The sequence below is a fragment of the Hypanus sabinus genome, unplaced genomic scaffold (genome assembly GCF_030144855.1).
Source record: "Hypanus sabinus isolate sHypSab1 unplaced genomic scaffold, sHypSab1.hap1 scaffold_2114, whole genome shotgun sequence".
Classification (NCBI taxonomy): Eukaryota; Metazoa; Chordata; class Chondrichthyes; order Myliobatiformes; family Dasyatidae; genus Hypanus; species Hypanus sabinus.
In genome coordinates, this window is record NW_026780219.1 from 26,182 (window position 1) to 47,746 (window position 21,565).

Here is a 21,565-nt window from a genome sequence, read left to right on the forward strand (position 1 = left end):
CTCTCCATACCGTACCATCATAGACTTCTGCGATCAGACCAGAGCGAACCCCACTCCACACAGTCAGAACACTCATTCTCATGGTCAGAGAGCGATGCCCACTTCCTCCGATCTATCACGGAGATGTCAACCGCAGAGAGAAACTCTTCAGGCATCAACTCTACACACAGTCGGCGTTAGACACACAGTGATGTTATAAAGTACCCGTCCGGGCGATTCACGCACTGCCGGAATCAGACGCTAGGTGGCGCTGCTTCCTCACCTTCCCTTCACACATTCCAGGGTCCGACACAGAACGAAACTCCCTTGAATTTTCCCCATTCCGGTAAACCGCTGACATCCCTTCCCCCATCCAGGATTCACTCTGCCTCCTCCTCCAGATGGCTATCACCTCCCTCATGGTTTCGCCTGATTCTGCTGCCCATAGTGCTTTCCCCATACATTCCATCTTCTCCTTTCCTGCTTCTCTTCTCTCAGTTTCCCCTCTCCAAACCCTTGATATTTTCCCTTACTGATTTGCACCTGGGACCAATCAGTCTTCTCCTTCCCAGCCTCCAAACACGTTCTCTATGGGGTCCCTTAAATTACCCCCCTTCACCACCCATCAGTCCTGACGAAGGGTCTCATCCTTAAAAAAATGTCTCATCGTTTGCACGGAGGCTTCCCGACCTGCTGAGTTCCTCAAGAGTCTTGTGCGTGTTCATTTGACCCCAGCGTCTGCTGTGTATTCTGTGTTGAAGCTCACACCATACCAACCCATCACACACACCCGGGGTCAGACACAGAGTGACTCTCCCTCCACACCGACTCATCACACACTCCCGGGGTCAGACACAGGGTGAATCTCCCTCCACACCGTCCCATCACACACTCCCGGGGTCAGACACAGAGTGAATCTCCCTCCATACCGTGCCATCACGGTCTCCCGGGGTCAAAAGCACAGTGAATCTCCCTCCACACCGTCCCATTACACACTCCCGGGTCAGACGGTGTAAATATCCCGCCATACAGTCCCATCACATTCTCCCGGGGTCAGACACAGAGTGAAACTCCCTCCACACCGTCCCATCACACTCTCCCGGGGTCAGACACAGAGTGAAACTCCCTCCTCACCGTTCCATCACACACTCCCGGGGACAGACACAGTGAATCTCCCACCACACCTACAGCCACACACTCCCGTGGTCAGACACAGAGTGAATCTCCTTCACACCGTCGCATCACACACTCCGGTGGCCAGATACAATGTGAATCATCCTCCACAGCGTCGCATCACCAAATACCGGAGACAGACACGGAGTGAATCTCCCTCCACAGCGTCGCATCACACACTCCCGGGTCAGAAACAGAGTTAATCTCCCTCCACATCGTCCCATCACACACTCCCGGGGTCAGACACAGAGTGAAGCTCCCTCCACACTGTCCCATCACACACTGGGGGGGTCAGACACAGATTTATTCTCCCATCACACTGTCCAATCTCACACTCCCGGGATCGTTGTGAAGCTCTCTCCATACCGTCCCATCATAGACTTCTGGAATCAGACAAGAGTGAACCTTATTCCACACAGTCAGAACATTCATTCTAACGGTCAGAGAGCGATGCCCACTTCCTGCGAACTATCACGGAGATGTCAACCACTGAGAGAAACTCTTTATGCATCAGCTCGTGTTGCATCAACTCTTTATGCAACAGTCCGTGTTGGACACAGAGTGATGTTCTATAGTACCCGTCCGGACGGAACACTCACTGCCAGGATCAGACGCTAGGTGCCGCTGTTTCCTCACCTTCCCTTCACACATTCCAGGGTCCGACACAGAACGAAACTCCCTTGAATTTTCCACTTTCCGGTAATTCCCTCACATCCTTTCCCCCATCCAGGATTCACTTTGCCTATTCCTCCAGATGGCTATCACCTCCCTCATGGTTCCGCCTGATTCTGCTGCCCATAGTGCTTTCCCCATACATTCCATCTTCTCCATTCCTGCCTATCATCTTACCCTCTCCAACCCCTTGATCTTTTCCCTTACTGATTTTCACCTGGGACCAATCAGTCGTCTCCTTCCCAGCCTCCAACCACGTTCTCTATAGGCTCCCTTAGGTTCCACCCCCACTTCACGCCCCCCACCCCCCCCCCCCAATCGGTCCTGACGAAGGGTCCCGGCCTTAAAACGTTGTCTCTTCGTTTGCACGAAGGCTTCCCGACCTGCTGAGTTCCTCAAGAGCATTCTGCGTGTTCATGTGACCCCAGCATCTGCTGAGTATTTTGTGTTGAATCTCGCTCCGCACCGTCCCATCACACACTCCCGGGGTCAGACACAGAGTGAATCTCCCTCCACATCGTCCCATCACACACTCCCGTGGTCAGACACAGAGCGAATCTCCCTCCACACTTTCCCACCACATATTCCCGGGGTCAGACACAGAGTGAATCTCCCTCCACACAGTGCCATCACACACTCCCGGGTCATACACAGAGTGAATCTCCCTCCGCTCCTGTCCATCACACACTCCCGAGGTCAGACACAGAGTGAATCTCCCTCCACACCGTCCCATCACACTCTCCAGGTGTCAGACACAGTGTCAATCTCCCACCACACCTACAGCCACACACTCCCGTGGTCAGACACAGAGTGAATCTCCTTCACACCGTCGCATCACACACTCCCGGAGTCAGACACAGAGTGAATCTCCCTCCACACCGTCCCATCACACACTCCCGGGTCATACACCGAGTGAATCTCCCTCCCCACCTGTCCCATCACACACTCCCGTGGCCAGATACAATGTGAATCATCCTCCACAGCGTCGCATCACCAAATCCCGGAGACAGACACGGAGTGAATCTCCCTCCACACCGTCCCATCACACACGCCCGGGTCAGACACAGAGTGAATCTCCCTCCACACCGTCCCATAGCACACTCCCGGGGTCAGACACAGAGTGAATCTCCTTCCACATCGTCCCATCACACACTCCCGGGGTCAGACACAGAGTGAAGCTCCCTCCACACTGTCCCATCACACACTGGCGGGGTCAGACACAGAGTTATTCTCCCATCACACTGTCCAATCACACACTCCCGGGATCGTTGTGAAGCTCTCTCCATACCGTCCCATCATAGACTTCTGGAATCAGACAAGAGTGAACCTTATTCCACACAGTCAGAACACTCATTCTAATGGTCAGAGAGCGATGCCCACTTCCTGCGAACTATCACGGAGATGTCAACCACTGAGAGAAACTCTTTATGCATCAGCTCGTGTTGCATCAACTCTTTATGCAACAGTCCGTGTTGGACACAGAGTGATGTTCTATAGTACCCGTCCGGACGGAACACTCACTGCCAGGATCAGACGCTAGGTGGCGCTGTTTCCTCACCTTCCCTTCACACATTCCAGCGTCCGACACAGAACGAAACTCCCTTGAATTTTCCACCTTCCGGTAATTCCCTCACATCCTTTCCCCCATCCAGGATTCACTCTGCCTCCTCCTCCAGATGGCTATCACCTCCCTCATGGTTCCGCCTGATTCTGCTGTCCATAGTGCTTTCCCCATACATTCCATCTTCTCCTTTCCTGCCTATCTGCTCTCAGTTTCCCCTCTCCAAACCCTTGATCTTTTCCCTTACTGATTTTCACCTGGGACCAATCAGTCTTCCCCTTCCCAGCATCCAACCACGTTCTCTATAGGCTCCCTTAGGTTCCACCCCCACTTCACACACCCCCCCCCCCCATCAGTCCTGACGAAGGGTCCCGGCCTTAAAACGTTGTCTCTTCGTTTGCACGAAGGCTTCCCGACCTGCTGAGTTCTTCAAGAGCTTTCTGCGTGTTCATGTGACCCTAGCATCTGCTGAGTATTTTGTGTTGAATCTCGCTCCGCACCGTCCCATCACACACTCCCGGGGTCAGACACAGAGTGAATCTCCCTCCACATCGTCCCATCACACACTCCTGGGTCAGACACAGAGTGAATCTCCCTCCTCACCGTCCCATCACACACTCCCAGACACAGAGTGAATCTCCCTCCACACCGTCCCATCACACACTCCCGTGGTCAGACACAGAGCGAATCTCCCTACACACCGTTCCATCACACACTCCCAGAGTCAGTCACAGAGTGAATCTCCCTCCACACCGTCCCATCACTCACTCCCGGAGTCAGATACGGAGTGAATCTTCCTCCACACTTTCCCACCACACATTCCCGGGGTCAGACACAGAGTGAATCTTCCTCCACACTTTCCCATCACACACTCCCGGGTCATACACAGAGTGAATCTCCCTCCGGTCCTGTCCATCACATACTCCCGAGGTCAGACACGGAGTGAATCTCCCTCCACACCGTCCCATCACACTCTCCAGGTGTCAGACACAGAGTGAATCTCCCCCCACACCGTCCCATCACACACTCCCGGGTCATACACCGAGGGAATCTCCCTCCCCATCTGTCCCATCACACACTCCCGTGGCCAGATACAATGTGAATCATCCTCCACAGCGTCGCATCACCAAATCCCGGAGACAGACACAGAGTGAATCTCCCTCCCCATCGTCCCATAGCACACTCCCGGGGTCAGACACAGAGTTAATCTCCCTCCACATCGTCCCATCACACACTCCCGGGGTCAGACACAGAGAGAAGCTCCCTCCACACTGTCCCATCACACACTGGCGGGGTCAGACACAGAGTTATTCTCCCATCACACTGTCCAATCACACACTCCCGGGATCGTTGTGAAGCTCTCTCCATACCGTCCCATCATAGACTTCTGGGATCAGACCAGAGCGAACCTTATTCCACACAGTCAGAACACTCATTCTAATGGTCAGAGAGCGATGCCCACTTCCTGCGAACTATCACGGAGATGTCAACCACTGAGAGAAACTCTTTATGCATCAGCTCGTGTTGCATCAACTCTTTATGCAACAGTCCGTGTTGGACACAGAGTGATGTTCTATAGTACCCGTCCGGACGGAACACTCACTGCCAGGATCAGACGCTAGGTGGCGCTGTTTCCTCACCTTCCCTTCACACATTCCAGCGTCCGACACAGAACGAAACTCCCTTGAATTTTCCACCTTCCGGTAATTCCCTCACATCCTTTCCCCCATCCAGGTTTCACTCTGCCTCCTCCTCCAGATAGCTATCACCTCCCTCATGGTTCCGCCTGATTCTGCTGCCCATAGTGCTTTCCCCATACATTCCATCTTCTCCTTTCCTGCCTATCTCCTCTCAGCTTCCCAACTCCAACCCCTTGATCTTTTCCCTTACTGATTTTCACCTGGGACCAATCAGTCGTCTCCTTCCCAGCCTCCAACCACGTTCTCTATAGGCTCCCTTAGGTTCCACCCCCACTTCACGCCCCCCACCCCCCCCCCCCCCCAATCGGTCCTGACGAAGGGTCCCGGCCTTAAAAAGTTGTCTCTTCGTTTGCACGAAGGCTTCCCGACCTGCTGAGGTCCTCAAGAGCTTTCTGCGTGTTCATGTGACCCCAGCATCTGCTGAGTATTTTGTGTTGAATCTCGCTCCGCACCGACCCATCACACACTCCCGGGGTCAGACACAGAGTGAATCTCCCTCCACATCGTCCCATCACACACTCCCGGGGTCAGACACAGAGTGAATCTCCCTCCACACTGTCCCATCACACACTCCCGGGGTCAGACACAGAGTGAATCTCCCTCCACATCGTCCCATCACACACTCCCGTGTTCAGACACAGAGCGAATCTCCCTACACACCGTTCCATCACACACTCCCAGAGTCAGTCACAGAGTGAATCTCCCTCCACACCGTCCCATCACGCACTCCCGGAGTCAGATACGGAGTGAATCTCCCTCCACACCGTCCCATCACACACTCCCGTGGTCAGACACAGAGCGAATCTCCCTACACACCGTCCCATCACACACTCCCGTGGTCAGACACAGAGCGAATCTCCCTACACACCGTTCCATCACACACTCCCAGAGTCAGTCACAGAGTGAATCTCCCTCCACACCGTCCCATCACTCACTCCCGGAGTCAGATACGGAGTGAATCTTCCTCCACACTTTCCCACCACACATTCCCGGGGTCAGACACAGAGTGAATCTCCCTCCACACAGTGCCATCACACACTCCCGGGTCATACACAGAGTGAATCTCCCTCCGCTCCTGTCCATCACATACTCCCGAGGTCAGACACGGAGTGAATCTCCCTCCACACCGTCCCACACTCTCCAGGTGTCAGACTCAGTGTCAATCTCCCACCACACCTACAGCCACACACTCCCGTGGTCAGACACAGAGTGAATCTCCTTCACACCGTCGCATCACACACTCCCGGAGTCAGACACAGAGTGAATCTCCCTCCACACCGTCCCATCACACACTCCCGGGGTCAGACACAGTGTGAATCTCCCTCCACACCGACCCATCACACACTCCCGGGGTCAGACACAGTGTGAATCTCCCTCCACACCGTCCCATCACACACTCCCGGGTCATACACCGAGGGAATCTCCCTCCCCATCTGTCCAATCACACACTCCCGGGGTCAGACACAGTGTGAATCTCCCTCCACACCGACCCATCACACACTCCCGGGGTCAGACACAGAGTGAATCTCCCTCCCCACCTGTCCCATCACACACTCCCGTGGCCAGATACAATGTGAATCATCCTCCACAGCGTCGCATCACCAAATCCCGGAGACAGACACGGAGTGAATCTCCCTCCACACCGTCCCATCACACACTCCCGGGGTCAGACACAGAGTGAATCTCCCTCCACACCGTCCCATCACTCACTCCCGGAGTCAGATACTGGTCGGGCCCAGACCCCACAATCATCTCCGGGAGCCGTGTCCGCACAACTTGAGCCGTCTCTCATCGATACCCACAGTCCCATTCAGGGATGCAAGTAGGAGGTATCTGTATGGGCTGCTACTCCACATCCTCCACTTCCTTGCCCTTGTACACCGTCCCGACACGCCATGGCGGTCGGTCCTTCCACCCAGAGGTGAGGAGGGTCCCCACTGGAAGTCCCTTTACGCCGGGGTTCTTCCCATGCACCTGGGGGATCTCGGCTGGAGGGTACTGCATAGGGCAGTGCCCTGCAATAAGTTTTTCAGTTTGTACATGGACTTCCCACCCGCATGCCACTTCTGCGGGCTGGAGGAGACCGTGTACCACATGTACATGGAGTGTGTGAGGCTGCAGCCCCTTTTTGCATATTTGCGTGGGCTGCTTCTCGCCTTCTGGCTGCATTTTAGTCCCACCCTGTTTATATATGGTCATCCAGTAAGGAAGGGGGCACGGAGGGATGAGGATGTCCTGGTCAACTTGCTCCTGGGGCTGGCGAAATCCGCCATCCGAGGGTCTTGGAAACGGGTGGCGGGAGGATCTCCCCGGGCAGACTGCCTGGCAATGTTTAGGGGGTATGTTCGTGCTCGGGTAACTATTGAAAAGGAACACGCGCAGTCCACAGTGGCCTTGGAGGAGTTTCGAGACCGTTGGGCTCCGCGGGGTGTAAATGCCATCGTGGATAGAGATGGCAACATTCTGGTGTAATGTCTATTGTCTATTTGTAGTGCAGTAATTGTGTTTGCCACTGTTTTGTGTATATTGTATAGCACCGAAATTTGTAATAAAGGATTTTGTAATATATAAAAAAAGGAGTCAGATACGGAGTGAATCTCCCTCCACACTTTCCCACCACACATTCTCGGGGTCAGACACAGTGTCAATCTCCCACCACACCTACAGCCACACACTCCCGTGGTCAGACACAGAGTGAATCTCCTTCACACCGTCGCATCACACACTCCCGTGGCCAGATACAATGTGAATCATCCTCCACAGCGTCGCATCACCAAATCCCGGAGACAGACACGGAGTGAATCTCCCTCCACACCGTCCCATCACACACGCCCAGGTCAGACACAGAGTGAATCTCCCTCTCCATCGTCCCATAACACACTCTCGGGGTCAGACACAGAGTGAATCTCCTTCCACATCGTCCCATCACACACTCCCGGGGTCAGACACAGAGTGAAGCTCCCTCTACACCGTCTCATCACACACTCCCGGGGTCAGACACAGAGTGAAGCTCCCTCCACACTGTCCCATCACACACTGGCGGGGTCAGACACATAGTTATTCTCCCATCACACTGTCCCATCACACACTCCCGGGATCTTTGTGAAGCTCTCTCCATACCGTCCCATCATAGACTTCTGCGATCAGACCAGAGCGAACCTCACTCCACACAGTCAGAACACTCATTCTCATGGTCAGAGAGCGATGCCCACTTCCTCCGATCTATCACGGAGATGTCAACCGCAGAGAGAAACTCTTCAGGCATCAGCTCTACACACAGTCGGCGTTAGACACACAGTGATGTTATAAAGTACCCGTCCGGGCGATTCACGCACTGCCGGAATCAGACGCTAGGTGGCGCTGTTTCCTCACCTTCCCTTCACACATTCCAGGGTCCGACACAGAACGAAACACCCTTGAATTTTCCATATTCCGGTAATCCGCTGACATCCCTTCCCCCACCCAGGATTCACTCTGCCTCCTCCTCCAGATGGCTATCACCTCCCTCATGGTTCCGCCTGATTCTGCTGCCCATAGTGCTTTCCCCATACATTCCATCTTCTCCTTTCCTGCCTATCTGCTCTCAGCTTCCCCTCTCCAACCCCTTGATCTTTACCCTTACTGATTTTCACCTGGGACCAATCAGTCTTCCCCTTCCCAGCCTCCAACCACGTTCTCTATAGGGTCCCAAGTTCCCCCCCCCCCCTTCACCCCCCGCCCCCCATCAGTCCTGACGAAGGGTCCCGGCCTTAAAACAATGTCTCATCGTTTGCACGGAGGCTTCCCGACCGGCTGAGTTCCTCAAGGGTGTTCTGCGTGTTCATTTGACCACAGCATCTGCAGAGTATTTTGTGTTTAAGCTCACACCATACCGACCCATCACACACTCCCAGGGTCAGGCACAGAGTGAATCTCACTCCACTCCGTCCAATCACACATTCCTGGGGTCAGACACAGAGTGAATCTCCCTCCACACCGTCCCATCACACTCTCCTGGGGTCAGACACAGAGTGAATCTCCCTCCACACCGTCTCATCACATATTCCCGGGATCAGACACAGAGTGAATCTCCCTCCACACCGTCCCATCACACACTCCTGGCGTCAGACACAGAGTGAAACTCCCTCCACACCGTCCCATCACACACTGGCGGGGTCAGACACAGAGAGAATCTCCCTCCACACCGTCCCATCACACACTCCCGGGGTCAGACACATGGTGAATCTCCTCTGAACCGTCCCATCACACACTCCCGGGATCAGACACAGAGTGAATCTCCCTCCACACCGTCCCATCACACACTCCCGGGGTCAAACGCAGAGTGAATCTTCATCCACACCGTCCCATCACACACTCCGGGGACCGTTGTGAACCTCTCTCCATACCGTCCCATCATGGACTTCTGGGATAAGACCAGAGCGAACCTCACTCCACACAGTCAGAACACTCGTTCTCATGGTCAGAGAGCGATGCCCTCTTCCTCCGAGCTATCACGGAGATGTCAACCGCAGAGAGAAACTCTTCAGGCATCAGCTCTACACACAGTCGGCGTTAGACACACAGTGATGTTATAAAGTACCCGTCCGAGCAGATCACGCACTGCCGGAATCAGACGCTAGGTGCCGCTGTTTCCTCACCTTCCCTTCACACATTCCAGGGTCCGACACAGAACGAAACTCCCTTGAATTTTCCACCTTCCGGTAATTCCCTCACATCCCTTCCCCCATCCAGGTTTCACTCTGCCTCCTCCTCCAGATGGCTGTCACCTCCCACATGGTTCTAGCTGGTTCTTCCGGCCATAGTGCTTTCCCCTTACATTCCTTCTTCTCCTTTCCTGCCTATCTACTCTCATCTTACCCTCTCCAACCCCTTGATCTTTTCCCTTACTGATTTTCACCTGGGACCAATCAGTCTTCTCCTTCCCAGCTTCCAACCACGTTCTCTATAGGGTCCCTTAAGTTTCCCCCCTCCAACCCCCCCCCCCCCCCCGCCCATCAGTCCTGACGAAGGGTCCCGGCCTTAAAACGTTGTCTCTTCGTTTGCACGAAGGCTTCCCGACCTGCTGAGTGTCTCAAGAGTTTTGTGCGTGTTCATTTGACCCCAGCATCTGCAGAGTATTTTGTGTTGAAACTCCCTCCATACCATCCTATCACACACTCCAGAGGTCAGACACAGAATGCATCTCCCTCCGCACCGTCCCATCACACACTCCCGGGGTCAGACACAGAGTGAATCTCCCTCCACACCGTCCCATCACACACTCCCGGGTCAGACACAGAGTGAGTCTCCCTCCACACCGTCCCATCACACACTCCCGGGGTCAGACACAGAGTGAGTCTCCCTCCACACCGTCCCATCACACACTCCCGGGGTCAGACACAGAGTGAATCTCCACACCGTCCCATCACACACTCCCGGTGTCAGACACAGAGTGAATCTCCCTCCACACCGTCCCATCACACACTCCCGGGGTCAGACACAGAGTGAATCTCCCTCCACACCGTCCCATCACACACTCCCGGGGTCAGACACAGAGTGAATCTCCCTCCACACCGTCCCATCACACACTCCCGGGGTCAGACACAGAGTGAATCTCCCTCCACACCGTCCAATCACACAGTCCCGGGTCAGTCACAGAGTGAAATTGCATCTACACATTCCATCGCACACTCCCGGCGTCAGACACTGAGTTAATCTCCCTCCAATCCGTCCTATCACATACTTCCGGGTTAAGGGATGTAGTGTAACTCTTCACCTCCTCCCTCCCCGTCTCTCACCCCTCCCACCCGCAGTTATGTGGAGCAGTTGAAACGGGGGATGTCGTCTCACCTCTTTTGCTGGTAAGGTATTGGCAAATCTGAGCTTTGTTTTCTTTGATGATTCTGTACGTCATTTCGTGCTGATTCAGCTGATGACGGAGATCGCTCTGCGTTCGTTTCTGCTCCGAGAGCTCCGAGCTGAGGGTAGTAATGTTGTTTTCGAGCATAGTGAGGTTGTTGTTGAGGGCGGAAAGATTATTCAGACAGATTCTCTGAGAGAGAACCAGGTGGGAATACTCTGATGTCCGGGTTTCAAGGGTTGTGTTCAACTCATGGACTTGCTGTTGACATTGGCGCTGGGTCCTGTTCATCTCCTGATGTTGTTCCCAAAGTCTCCGGTAGTTTCGCTCGGAGGTGATCAGAGACTGACGAGTCTGCGATACTGAGAGCGATAGTAAAGTGTGTGTCATTGTGAGGTGTGAGGTGAGTCGGTGTCAGATAAGGGGAGTGTCTGTGTCACAGTGAGAACTCTGTCTGTGACGAGGTCTGAGGAGTGTCGATGCCGCGGTGTGGGGAGTGTCGGTGTCACAGTGAGAACTCTGTCTGTGACGAGGTCTGAGAAGTGTCGACGCCGCGGTGTGGGGAGTGTCGGTGTCACAGTGAGAACTCTGTCTGTGACGAGGTCTGAGGAGTATCGATGCCGCGGTGTGGGGAGTGTCTGTGTCACAGTGAGAACTCTGTCTGTGACGAGGTCTGAGGAGTATCGATGCCGCGGTGTGGGGAGTGTCTGTGTCACAGTGAGAACTCTGTCTGTGACGAGGTCTGAGGAGTGTCGATGCCGCGGTGTGGGGAGTGTCTGTGTCACAGTGAGAACTCTGTCTGTGACGAGGTCTGAGGAGTATCGATGCCGCGGTGTGGGGAGTGTCGGTGTCACAGTGAGAACTCTGTCTGTGACGAGGTCTGAGGAGTGTCGATGCCGCGGTGTGGGGAGTGTCTGTGTCACAGTGAGAACTCTGTCTGTGACGAGGTCTGAGGAGTATCGATGCCGCGGTGTGGGGAGTGTCTGTGTCACAGTGAGAACTCTGTCTGTGACGAGGTCTGAGGAGTGTCGACGCCGCGGTGTGGGGAGTGTCGGTGTCACAGTGAGAACTCTGTCTGTGACGAGGTCTGAGGAGTGTCGATGCCGCGGTGTGGGGAGTGTCTGTGTCACAGTGAGAACTCTGTCTGTGACGAAGTCTGAGGAGTGTCGATGCCGCGGTGTGGGGAGTGTCTGTGTCACAGTGAGAACTCTGTCTGTGACGAGGTCTGAGGAGTATCGATGCCGCGGTGTGGGGAGTGTCTGTGTCACAGTGAGAACTCTGTCTGTGACGAGGTCTGAGGAGTATCGATGCCGCGGTGTGGGGAGTGTCTGTGTCACAGTGAGAACTCTGTCTGTGACGAGGTCTGAGGAGTGTCGATGCCGCGGTGTGGGGAGTGTCTGTGTCACAGTGAGAACTCTGTCTGTGACGAGGTCTGAGGAGTATCGATGCCGCGGTGTGGGGAGTGTCGGTGTCACAGTGAGAACTCTGTCTGTGACGAGGTCTGAGGAGTGTCGATGCCGCGGTGTGGGGAGTGTCTGTGTCACAGTGAGAACTCTGTCTGTGACGAGGTCTGAGGAGTGTCGATGCCGCGGTGTGGGGAGTGTCGGTGTCACAGTGAGAACTCTGTCTGTGACGAGGTCTGAGGAGTGTCGATGCCGCGGTGTGGGGAGTGTCTGTGTCACAGTGAGAACTCTGTCTGTGACGAGGTCTGAGGAGTGTGGATGCCGCGGTGTGGGGAGTGTCTGTGTCACAGTGAGAACTCTGTCTGTGACGAGGTCTGAGGAGTATCGATGCCGCGGTGTGGGGAGTGTCTGTGTCACAGTGAGAACTCTGTCTGTGACGAGGTCTGAGGAGTGTCGATGCCGCGGTGTGGGGAGTGTCTGTGTCACAGTGAGAACTCTGTCTGTGACGAGGTCTGAGGAGTATCGATGCCGCGGTGTGGGGAGTGTCTGTGTCACAGTGAGAACTCTGTCTGTGACGAGGTCTGAGGAGTGTGGATGCCGCGGTGTGGGGAGTGTCTGTGTCACAGTGAGAACTCTGTCTGTGACGAGGTCTGAGGAGTATCGATGCCGCGGTGTGGGGAGTGTCTGTGTCACAGTGAGAACTCTGTCTGTGACGAGGTCTGAGGAGTGTCGATGCCGCGGTGTGGGGAGTGTCTGTGTCACAGTGAGAACTCTGTCTATGACGAAGTCTGAGGAGTGTCGATGCCGCGGTGTGGGGAGTGTCTGTGTCACAGTGAGAACTCTGTCTGTGACGAGGTCTGAGGAGTATCGATGCCGCGGTGTGGGGAGTGTCTGTGTCACAGTGAGAACTCTGTCTGTGACGAGGTCTGAGGAGTGTCGATGCCGCGGTGTGGGGAGTGTCTGTGTCACAGTGAGAACTCTGTCTGTGACGAGGTCTGAGAAGTGTCGATGCCGCGGTGTGGGGAGTGTCTGTGTCACAGTGAGAACTCTGTCTGTGACGAGGTCTGAGAAGTGTCGATGCCGCGGTGTGGGGAGTGTCTGTGTCACAGTGAGAACTCTGTCTGTGACGAGGTCTGAGGAGTATCGATGCCGCGGTGTGGGGAGTGTCTGTGTCACAGTGAGAACTCTGTCTGTGACGAGGTCTGAGGAGTGTCGATGCCGCGGTGTGGGGAGTGTCTGTGTCACAGTGAGAACTCTGTCTGTGACGAGGTCTGAGGAGTGTCGATGCCGCGGTGTGGGGAGTGTCTGTGTCACAGTGAGAACTCTGTCTGTGACGAGGTCTGAGGAGTGTCGACGCCGCGGTGTGGGGAGTGTCTGTGTCACAGTGAGAACTCTGTCTGTGACGAGGTCTGAGGAGTGTCGATGCCGCGGTGTGGGGAGTGTCTGTGTCACAGTGAGAACTCTGTCTGTGACGAGGTCTGAGAAGTGTCGATGCCGCGGTGTGGGGAGTGTCTGTGTCACAGTGAGAACTCTGTCTGTGACGAGGTCTGAGGAGTGTCGATGCCGCGGTGTGGGAATGTCGGTGTCACAGTGAGAACTCTGTCTGTGACGAGGTCTGAGGAGTGTCGATGCCGCGGTGTGGGGAGTGTCTGTGTCACAGTGAGAACTCTGTCTGTGACGAGGTCTGAGGAGTGTCGATGCCGCGGTGTGGGGAGTGTCTGTGTCACAGTGAGAACTCTGTCTGTGACGAGGTCTGAGGAGTATCGATGCCGCGGTGTGGGGAGTGTCTGTGTCACAGTGAGAACTCTGTCTGTGACGAGGTCTGAGGAGTGTCGACGCCGCGGTGTGGGGAGTGTCGGTGTCACAGTGAGAACTCTGTCTGTGACGAGGTCTGAGGAGTGTCGATGCGCGGTGTGGGGAGTGTCTGTGTCACAGTGAGAACTCTGTCTGTGACGAAGTCTGAGGAGTGTCGATGCCGCGGTGTGGGGAGTGTCTGTGTCACAGTGAGAACTCTGTCTGTGACGAGGTCTGAGGAGTATCGATGCCGCGGTGTGGGGAGTGTCTGTGTCACAGTGAGAACTCTGTCTGTGACGAGGTCTGAGGAGTATCGATGCCGCGGTGTGGGGAGTGTCTGTGTCACAGTGAGAACTCTGTCTGTGACGAGGTCTGAGGAGTGTCGATGCCGCGGTGTGGGGAGTGTCTGTGTCACAGTGAGAACTCTGTCTGTGACGAGGTCTGAGGAGTATCGATGCCGCGGTGTGGGGAGTGTCGGTGTCACAGTGAGAACTCTGTCTGTGACGAGGTCTGAGGAGTGTCGATGCCGCGGTGTGGGGAGTGTCTGTGTCACAGTGAGAACTCTGTCTGTGACGAGGTCTGAGGAGTGTCGATGCCGCGGTGTGGGGAGTGTCGGTGTCACAGTGAGAACTCTGTCTGTGACGAGGTCTGAGGAGTGTCGATGCCGCGGTGTGGGGAGTGTCTGTGTCACAGTGAGAACTCTGTCTGTGACGAGGTCTGAGGAGTGTGGATGCCGCGGTGTGGGGAGTGTCTGTGTCACAGTGAGAACTCTGTCTGTGACGAGGTCTGAGGAGTATCGATGCCGCGGTGTGGGGAGTGTCTGTGTCACAGTGAGAACTCTGTCTGTGACGAGGTCTGAGGAGTGTCGATGCCGCGGTGTGGGGGAGTGTCTGTGTCACAGTGAGAACTCTGTCTGTGACGAGGTCTGAGGAGTATCGATGCCGCGGTGTGGGGAGTGTCTGTGTCACAGTGAGAACTCTGTCTGTGACGAGGTCTGAGGAGTGTGGATGCCGCGGTGTGGGGAGTGTCTGTGTCACAGTGAGAACTCTGTCTGTGACGAGGTCTGAGGAGTATCGATGCCGCGGTGTGGGGAGTGTCTGTGTCACAGTGAGAACTCTGTCTGTGACGAGGTCTGAGGAGTGTCGATGCCGCGGTGTGGGGAGTGTCTGTGTCACAGTGAGAACTCTGTCTATGACGAAGTCTGAGGAGTGTCGATGCCGCGGTGTGGGGAGTGTCTGTGTCACAGTGAGAACTCTGTCTGTGACGAGGTCTGAGGAGTATCGATGCCGCGGTGTGGGGAGTGTCTGTGTCACAGTGAGAACTCTGTCTGTGACGAGGTCTGAGGAGTGTCGATGCCGCGGTGTGGGGAGTGTCTGTGTCACAGTGAGAACTCTGTCTGTGACGAGGTCTGAGAAGTGTCGATGCCGCGGTGTGGGGAGTGTCTGTGTCACAGTGAGAACTCTGTCTGTGACGAGGTCTGAGAAGTGTCGATGCCGCGGTGTGGGGAGTGTCTGTGTCACAGTGAGAACTCTGTCTGTGACGAGGTCTGAGGAGTATCGATGCCGCGGTGTGGGGAGTGTCTGTGTCACAGTGAGAACTCTGTCTGTGACGAGGTCTGAGGAGTGTCGATGCCGCGGTGTGGGGAGTGTCTGTGTCACAGTGAGAACTCTGTCTGTGACGAGGTCTGAGGAGTGTCGATGCCGCGGTGTGGGGAGAGTGTCTGTGTCACAGTGAGAACTCTGTCTGTGACGAGGTCTGAGGAGTGTCGACGCCGCGGTGTGGGGAGTGTCTGTGTCACAGTGAGAACTCTGTCTGTGACGAGGTCTGAGGAGTGTCGATGCCGCGGTGTGGGGAGTGTCTGTGTCACAGTGAGAACTCTGTCTGTGACGAGGTCTGAGAAGGTGTCGATGCCGCGGTGTGGGGGAGTGTCTGTGTCACAGTGAGAACTCTGTCTGTGACGAGGTCTGAGGAGTGTCGATGCCGCGGTGTGGGGAATGTCGGTGTCACAGTGAGAACTCTGTCTGTGACGAGGTCTGAGGAGTGTCGATGCCGCGGTGTGGGGAGGTGTCTGTGTCACAGTGAGAACTCTGTCTGTGACGAGGTCTGAGGAGTGGTCGATGCCGCGGTGTGGGGAGTGTCTGTGTCACAGTGAGAACTCTGTCTGTGACGAGGTCTGAGGAGTGTCGATGCCGCGGTGTGGGGGAGTGTCGGTGTCGCGCTGAGGTGCGTTGTCTGTGTAAAAGGGAGGGTTGTGTGAGTGTTACAGTGAGGGGCCTGTCTGTGTCACAGAGAAGGGAGAGTCGGAGTCACTGTTCGCAGTCTCGGTGTCACGTTCAGGGGAGTATCGGCGTCGCAGTGTGGAGAGTGTGCTGGTCACTGTGCTGGGAGTGTCGGTGTCACAGTGATGGGTGTGTTGGTGTCACGGAGAGGGGTTTGTCCGTGTCGGACAGAGGGATGTGTTAGTGTTACAGTGAGGAGTGTGTCGGTGTCACTGTGAGCAGAGTGTCAGTGTTATGGTGTAGAGTGTGGAAGTGTCACGGAGAGGGTAGTGTCGCTGTCACAGAGAAGGAAGAGTCGGTGTCACTGTTCGCAGTCTCGGTGTCACGTTCAGGGGAGTATCGGTGTCACAGTGAAGGCAGAGTCGGTGTCCGATGTAGAGAGTGTCCGGGTCACTGTGCTGGGAGTGTCGGTGTCACAGTCATGGGTGTGTTGGTGTCACGGAGAGGGGGTTTGTCCGTGTCGGACAGAGGGATGTGTTAGTGTTACAGTGAAGAGTGTGTCGGTGTCACAGTGAGCAGAGTGTCAGTGTTATGGTGTAGAGTGTGGAAGTGTCACGGAGAGGGTAGTGTCGCTGTCACAGTGCAGGGACTGTCCATGACACGGTGAGGGGCGTGACGATGTCCCGGTGTGGGGCCTGTCTGTGTCACGGTGAGGACTGTGTAAGTGTCACGGTTAAGGGAGTGTTGGTGTAATGGTGTGGGCTGGACGGTTTCACGGTGTTGGGAGTGTCGGTGGCACAGTGTGGGGAATCTTGGCGTCACGGAAAGAGGAGTGTCGATGTCACGGAGAAGGGTGTGTATTTCTCACGGTGAAGGCTGTGTCAGCGTCACGGTGAGAGGGTGTGTCGGTGTCACGGTGAATGTACTGTCGTGCACGGTGTGACGGTACTGTCATAATAATGGTGAGGGTCTTCTCTATGCTGAGACGCCTGTCGCTGTCACTGTGACGGTCGTGTCACTGTCACGGTGAGGAGCGTGTCCCTGTCACTGTGACGGTCGTGTCACTGTCACGGTGAGGAGCGTGTCCCTGTCACTGTGACGGTCGTGTCACTGTCACGGTGAGGAGCGTGTCCCTGTCACTGTGAGGGGCGTTTCCACGTCACGGTGAATGGCGTGTCGGTGTCAGGGTGAGCTTTTTTGCGCTAACATTTCATTCCACTCTGTTAGTTTACGGTCTGACTCCATCCGGATCCCGTTCCACTCACCATGGATCGAGAGCCCGACCACTATCGCGACGAGGGCGACGCAACTAGGCAGAGTAGGCAGATCCGACGTCCGGTCTATTTCCGATGTTCTGTTCCGGCTCCTGTTTCTGCGCACCTGTCGAGAGACCATTCAGTGTGTGCGTGAAATCAGCCGTGTCCCCACTGGGACTCCCTTCCACCCACCCTCCGTTCCAGGGAAGCGACCCAGGTTGTTCGACCTCTCGTTGTAACACATGGCACCGAATCCCGGCAGAGTCCTGTTAAACCCCTCGGAGGCTCCCCAACGGCCTGACATCCTTCCGATAATGGGGGTGACCAGAACTGTATACAATACGCCTGATTCAGCCTGACTAGCGATTTTTATAAAGTTGCAACAGAACTCCCTGACATTTGTACTCAATGCCCCGACTAATAAAGGGAAGAACATAGAACAATACAGCACAGTACAGGCCCTTCGGCCCACAATGCAGTGCCGACCCTCAAGCCCTGCCTCCCATAACCCCCCCTCCACCTTAATTTCCTCCATATACCTGTCTAGTAGTCTCTTAAACTTCACTAGTGTGTCTGCCTCCACCACTGACTCAGGCAGTGCATTCCACGAACCAACCACTCTCTGGGTGAAAACCCTTCCTCTAATATCCCCCTTGAACTTCCCTCCCCTCAACTTAAAGCCACGTCCTCTTGTGGTGCCCTGGGGAAGAGGCGCTGGCTGTCCACTCTGTCTATTCCTCATAATATCTTGTACACCTCTATCATGTCTCCTCTCATCCTCCTTCTCTCCAAAGAGTAAAGCCCCAGCTCCCTTAATCTCTGATCATGATCCATACTCTCTAAACCAGGCAGCATCCTGGTAAGTCCCCTCTGTACCCTTTCCAATGCTTCCACATCCTTCCTATTGTGAGGCGACCAGAACTGGACACAGTACTCCAAGTGTGGCCGAACCAGAGTTTTATAGAACTGCAGCATTACCTCGCGACTCTTAAACTCTATCCCTCGACTTATGAAAGCTGACACCTAATAAGTTTTCTTAACCGCTCTATCTACCTGTGAAGCACCTTTCAGGGATCTGTGGACACGTACCCCCCCCCCCCCCCCCCCCCGATCTCTCTGCTCCTCCACACTACCAAGTATCCTGCCATTTACTTTGTACTCTGCCTTGGAGTTTGTCCTTCCAAAGTGTACCACCTCACACTTCTCCGGGTTGAACTCCATCTGCCACTTCTCAGCCCACTCCTGCATCCTATCAATGTCTCTCTGCAATTTTCGACAATCCTCTACACTATCTAAAACACCACCGACCTTTGAGTCGTCTGCAACTTGCCAACACACCCTTCTACCACCATATCCATGTCGTTAATAAAAATCACGGAAATTAGAGGTCCCAGAACAGATCCTTGTGGGACACCACTGGTCACAACCCTCCATTCTGAATGCACTCCCTCCACTACAACCCCTCTGCTTTCTGCAGGCAAGGCAATTCTGAATCCACCCGGCCAAACTTCCCTGGATCCCATGCCTTCTGACTTTCCGAATAAGCCTACCGTGTGGAATCCTGTCAAATGCCTTACTGAAATCCATGCAGATCACATCCACTGCACTACCCTCATCCATATCCCTGGTCATCTCCTCAAATGGCTAGCACGAGAGGGCGCGCTTTTAGAGGCTTTTGGAGAGAGTGGTGGGTGCGCGGAATGGGCTGCGGGCGGCGGTGGTGGAGGCGTATCGATAGGGTCGTTCATGGGACTCCTGGATTGATAAATGGAGCTTAGAAAAATAAAGGGCTATTTATAATTCCTGGGGAGTTCTAAGGTCGGGACATGTTCGTCACTGCTTTGTGGGCCGAAGGAGCGGTGAGAGAGGGAGGGAGAGGGGTAGATAGAGAGATAGGTCGAGAGGTTGGAAGATAGAGGAGGGAGGGGGGATGCTGGATGGCGCGGGACCCAGGGAGAGATGTCGGGCTAATTTACGCGGGAAGGTCTGATCGGGTACGGGGAGTAAATGTAATCGACCTGGACTTTAACATGGCTCAGATGTTAAACTGTACTGGAAGATGATGGTACCGGAGTCGGGAGATCACGTTGCAGATGTACAGTGACGCCGGTCTTGTTCAGTGTCGGTCGCCCTGATATAGGAAAGGTCACTGTGCTGGAAGGTTTACGAGGATGTTGGACTCGGGGGATTGAGGCGTGGAGAGAGGTCGGGCAGGTCGGAATTTCATTCCTTGGAGCGCAGGGGCGACCTTACAGAATTGTATAAAACCACGAGGGGCGCAGGCAGGGTGAATGAGCTCAGACGTTCCTCAGGTCCGGGGTATCGGGAACCGGAGGGCACAAGATTGGGGTGATGGTCGATGGCGTGGAGGGAGAGAGATAAGTGAGAGGGGTGTTAGAGAGAAAGGAGGTAGACAGGGACGAAAGAGGGGGGAAAGAGAAAGGGAATGGGGGAGAGAGGGACGGAGGGTGGGGCAGAGAGGGAAGAGTGGGGAAATGGGGAGAAAGCAAGGGCGTAGATGGCGAAAGGTTTGTAGGAAATTGGCTGGGGAGAATCGGGAACCGAGCAGAGGAGGCTTCTGGGGTAGGAGAGGGGCAGAGAGAGTGGGGTGGGTAGTGTGGGACGTTGGCGGAGTGAGAGAAGAGCAGAAAGGAGGGGAAGGAGGATGTTGCCGGATTGGAGGGACTAACTTATGAATAGATGTCGGACAGGTTGAGACTTTAATCCTTGGGGCGCAGGGGTGACCATACAGAGCGGTATCAAACCACGAGCGGTGAGTGCGTCCAGTTATTTTCAGGAGAGCTGGAGACTCGAGGACCAGAGCGCACAGGTCGAAGGTGAGAGGGGAAAGGGTCTTAACTGGGGAGCGAGTGACAACCTTTCATTACCCAGATAGTGGTCGATCGATGGGACCAGATGCATTGGAAACTTGGACGCTCGGGACCGTGTCACGTGACGTCATCGCTGTGAACTCTGACCTGTTTGTGCAGTGTTTGGCAGTCCGCCGGGGTCCCGAGGAAATGGGAGGATCTTCGTCCTCATCGATCCGGGGTTCCTCTTTCCGAAAGTTCAGCTCTGAGTAGCTGGAGTTCAGACCGTCTGGGAGAGAGAGAGAGAGAGACAGAGAGATAGTATTAATGGTAAGACTCTTGGCAGTGTAGCGGATCAGAGGGATCTTGAGGTCCGAGTTCATAGGATGCTCAAAGCAGCTGCGCAGGTTGACTCTGTGGTTAAGAAAGCATATAGTGTATTGGCCTTCATCAATCGTGGAATTGAATTTAGGAGCGGAGAGGTAATGTTACAGCTCTATCGGACCCTGGTCAGACCCCACATGGGGTACTGTGCTCAGTTCTGGTCGCCTCACTACAGGAAGGATGTGGAAGCCATAGAAAGGGTGCAGAGGAGATTTACAAGGATGTTGCCTGGATTGGGCAGCATGCCTTGTGAGAATAGGTTGAGTGAACTCGGCCTTTTCTCCTCGGAGCGACGGAGGACGAGAGGTGACCCGATAGAGGTGTACAAGATGATGAGAGGCATTGATCGTGTGGATAGTCAGAGGCTTTTTCCCCGGGGGCTGAAATGGTTGCCACAAGAGGACACGGGTTTAAGGCGCTGGGGAGTAGGTACAGAGGAGATGTCAGGGGTAAGTTTTTACTCAGAGAGTGGAGAGTGAGTGGAATGGGCTGCCGGCAACGGTGGTGGAGGTGGAAACGAAAGGGTCTTTTCAGAGACTTCTGGATGGCTGCATGGAGCTTAGAAAAATAGAGGATAACGCCTAGGTAACGCCTGTGGGTAACGCCTAGGTTGTACTAAGTTAGGGACATGTTCGGTCAGTTGGGCCGAAGGGCCTGTATTATGGTGTATGTTTTCTATGTTTCTATGTTTCTAACACACCCATCTACAATTTCATCCAGATCATGTATATACATCACAGAGAGGGATTAATTGAGGAGCCGAGTGACAACGTTT

The 21,565-nt window shown here is 54.8% G+C and overlaps 1 protein-coding gene across 1 annotated transcript in view; it reads right to left on the reverse strand.

Annotated features, from left to right (window-relative positions):
* LOC132387703 (CD209 antigen-like protein C) overlaps window positions 1-20,588 on the reverse strand; it is a 32,014-nt gene extending 11,426 nt beyond the window's left edge. Inside the window, exons 1-3 of the mRNA XM_059960065.1 lie at window positions 20,575-20,588; window positions 17,606-17,720; window positions 10,915-11,286 (exon numbers count right to left, since the gene is read on the reverse strand). Of these exons, the coding sequence (XP_059816048.1) occupies window positions 10,915-11,215 (301 nt within the window). The 5' untranslated portion in view covers window positions 11,216-11,286; window positions 17,606-17,720; window positions 20,575-20,588. The remainder of the gene's footprint in view (window positions 1-10,914; window positions 11,287-17,605; window positions 17,721-20,574) is intronic.
* Between the last annotated feature and the right edge of the window lie 977 nt (window positions 20,589-21,565).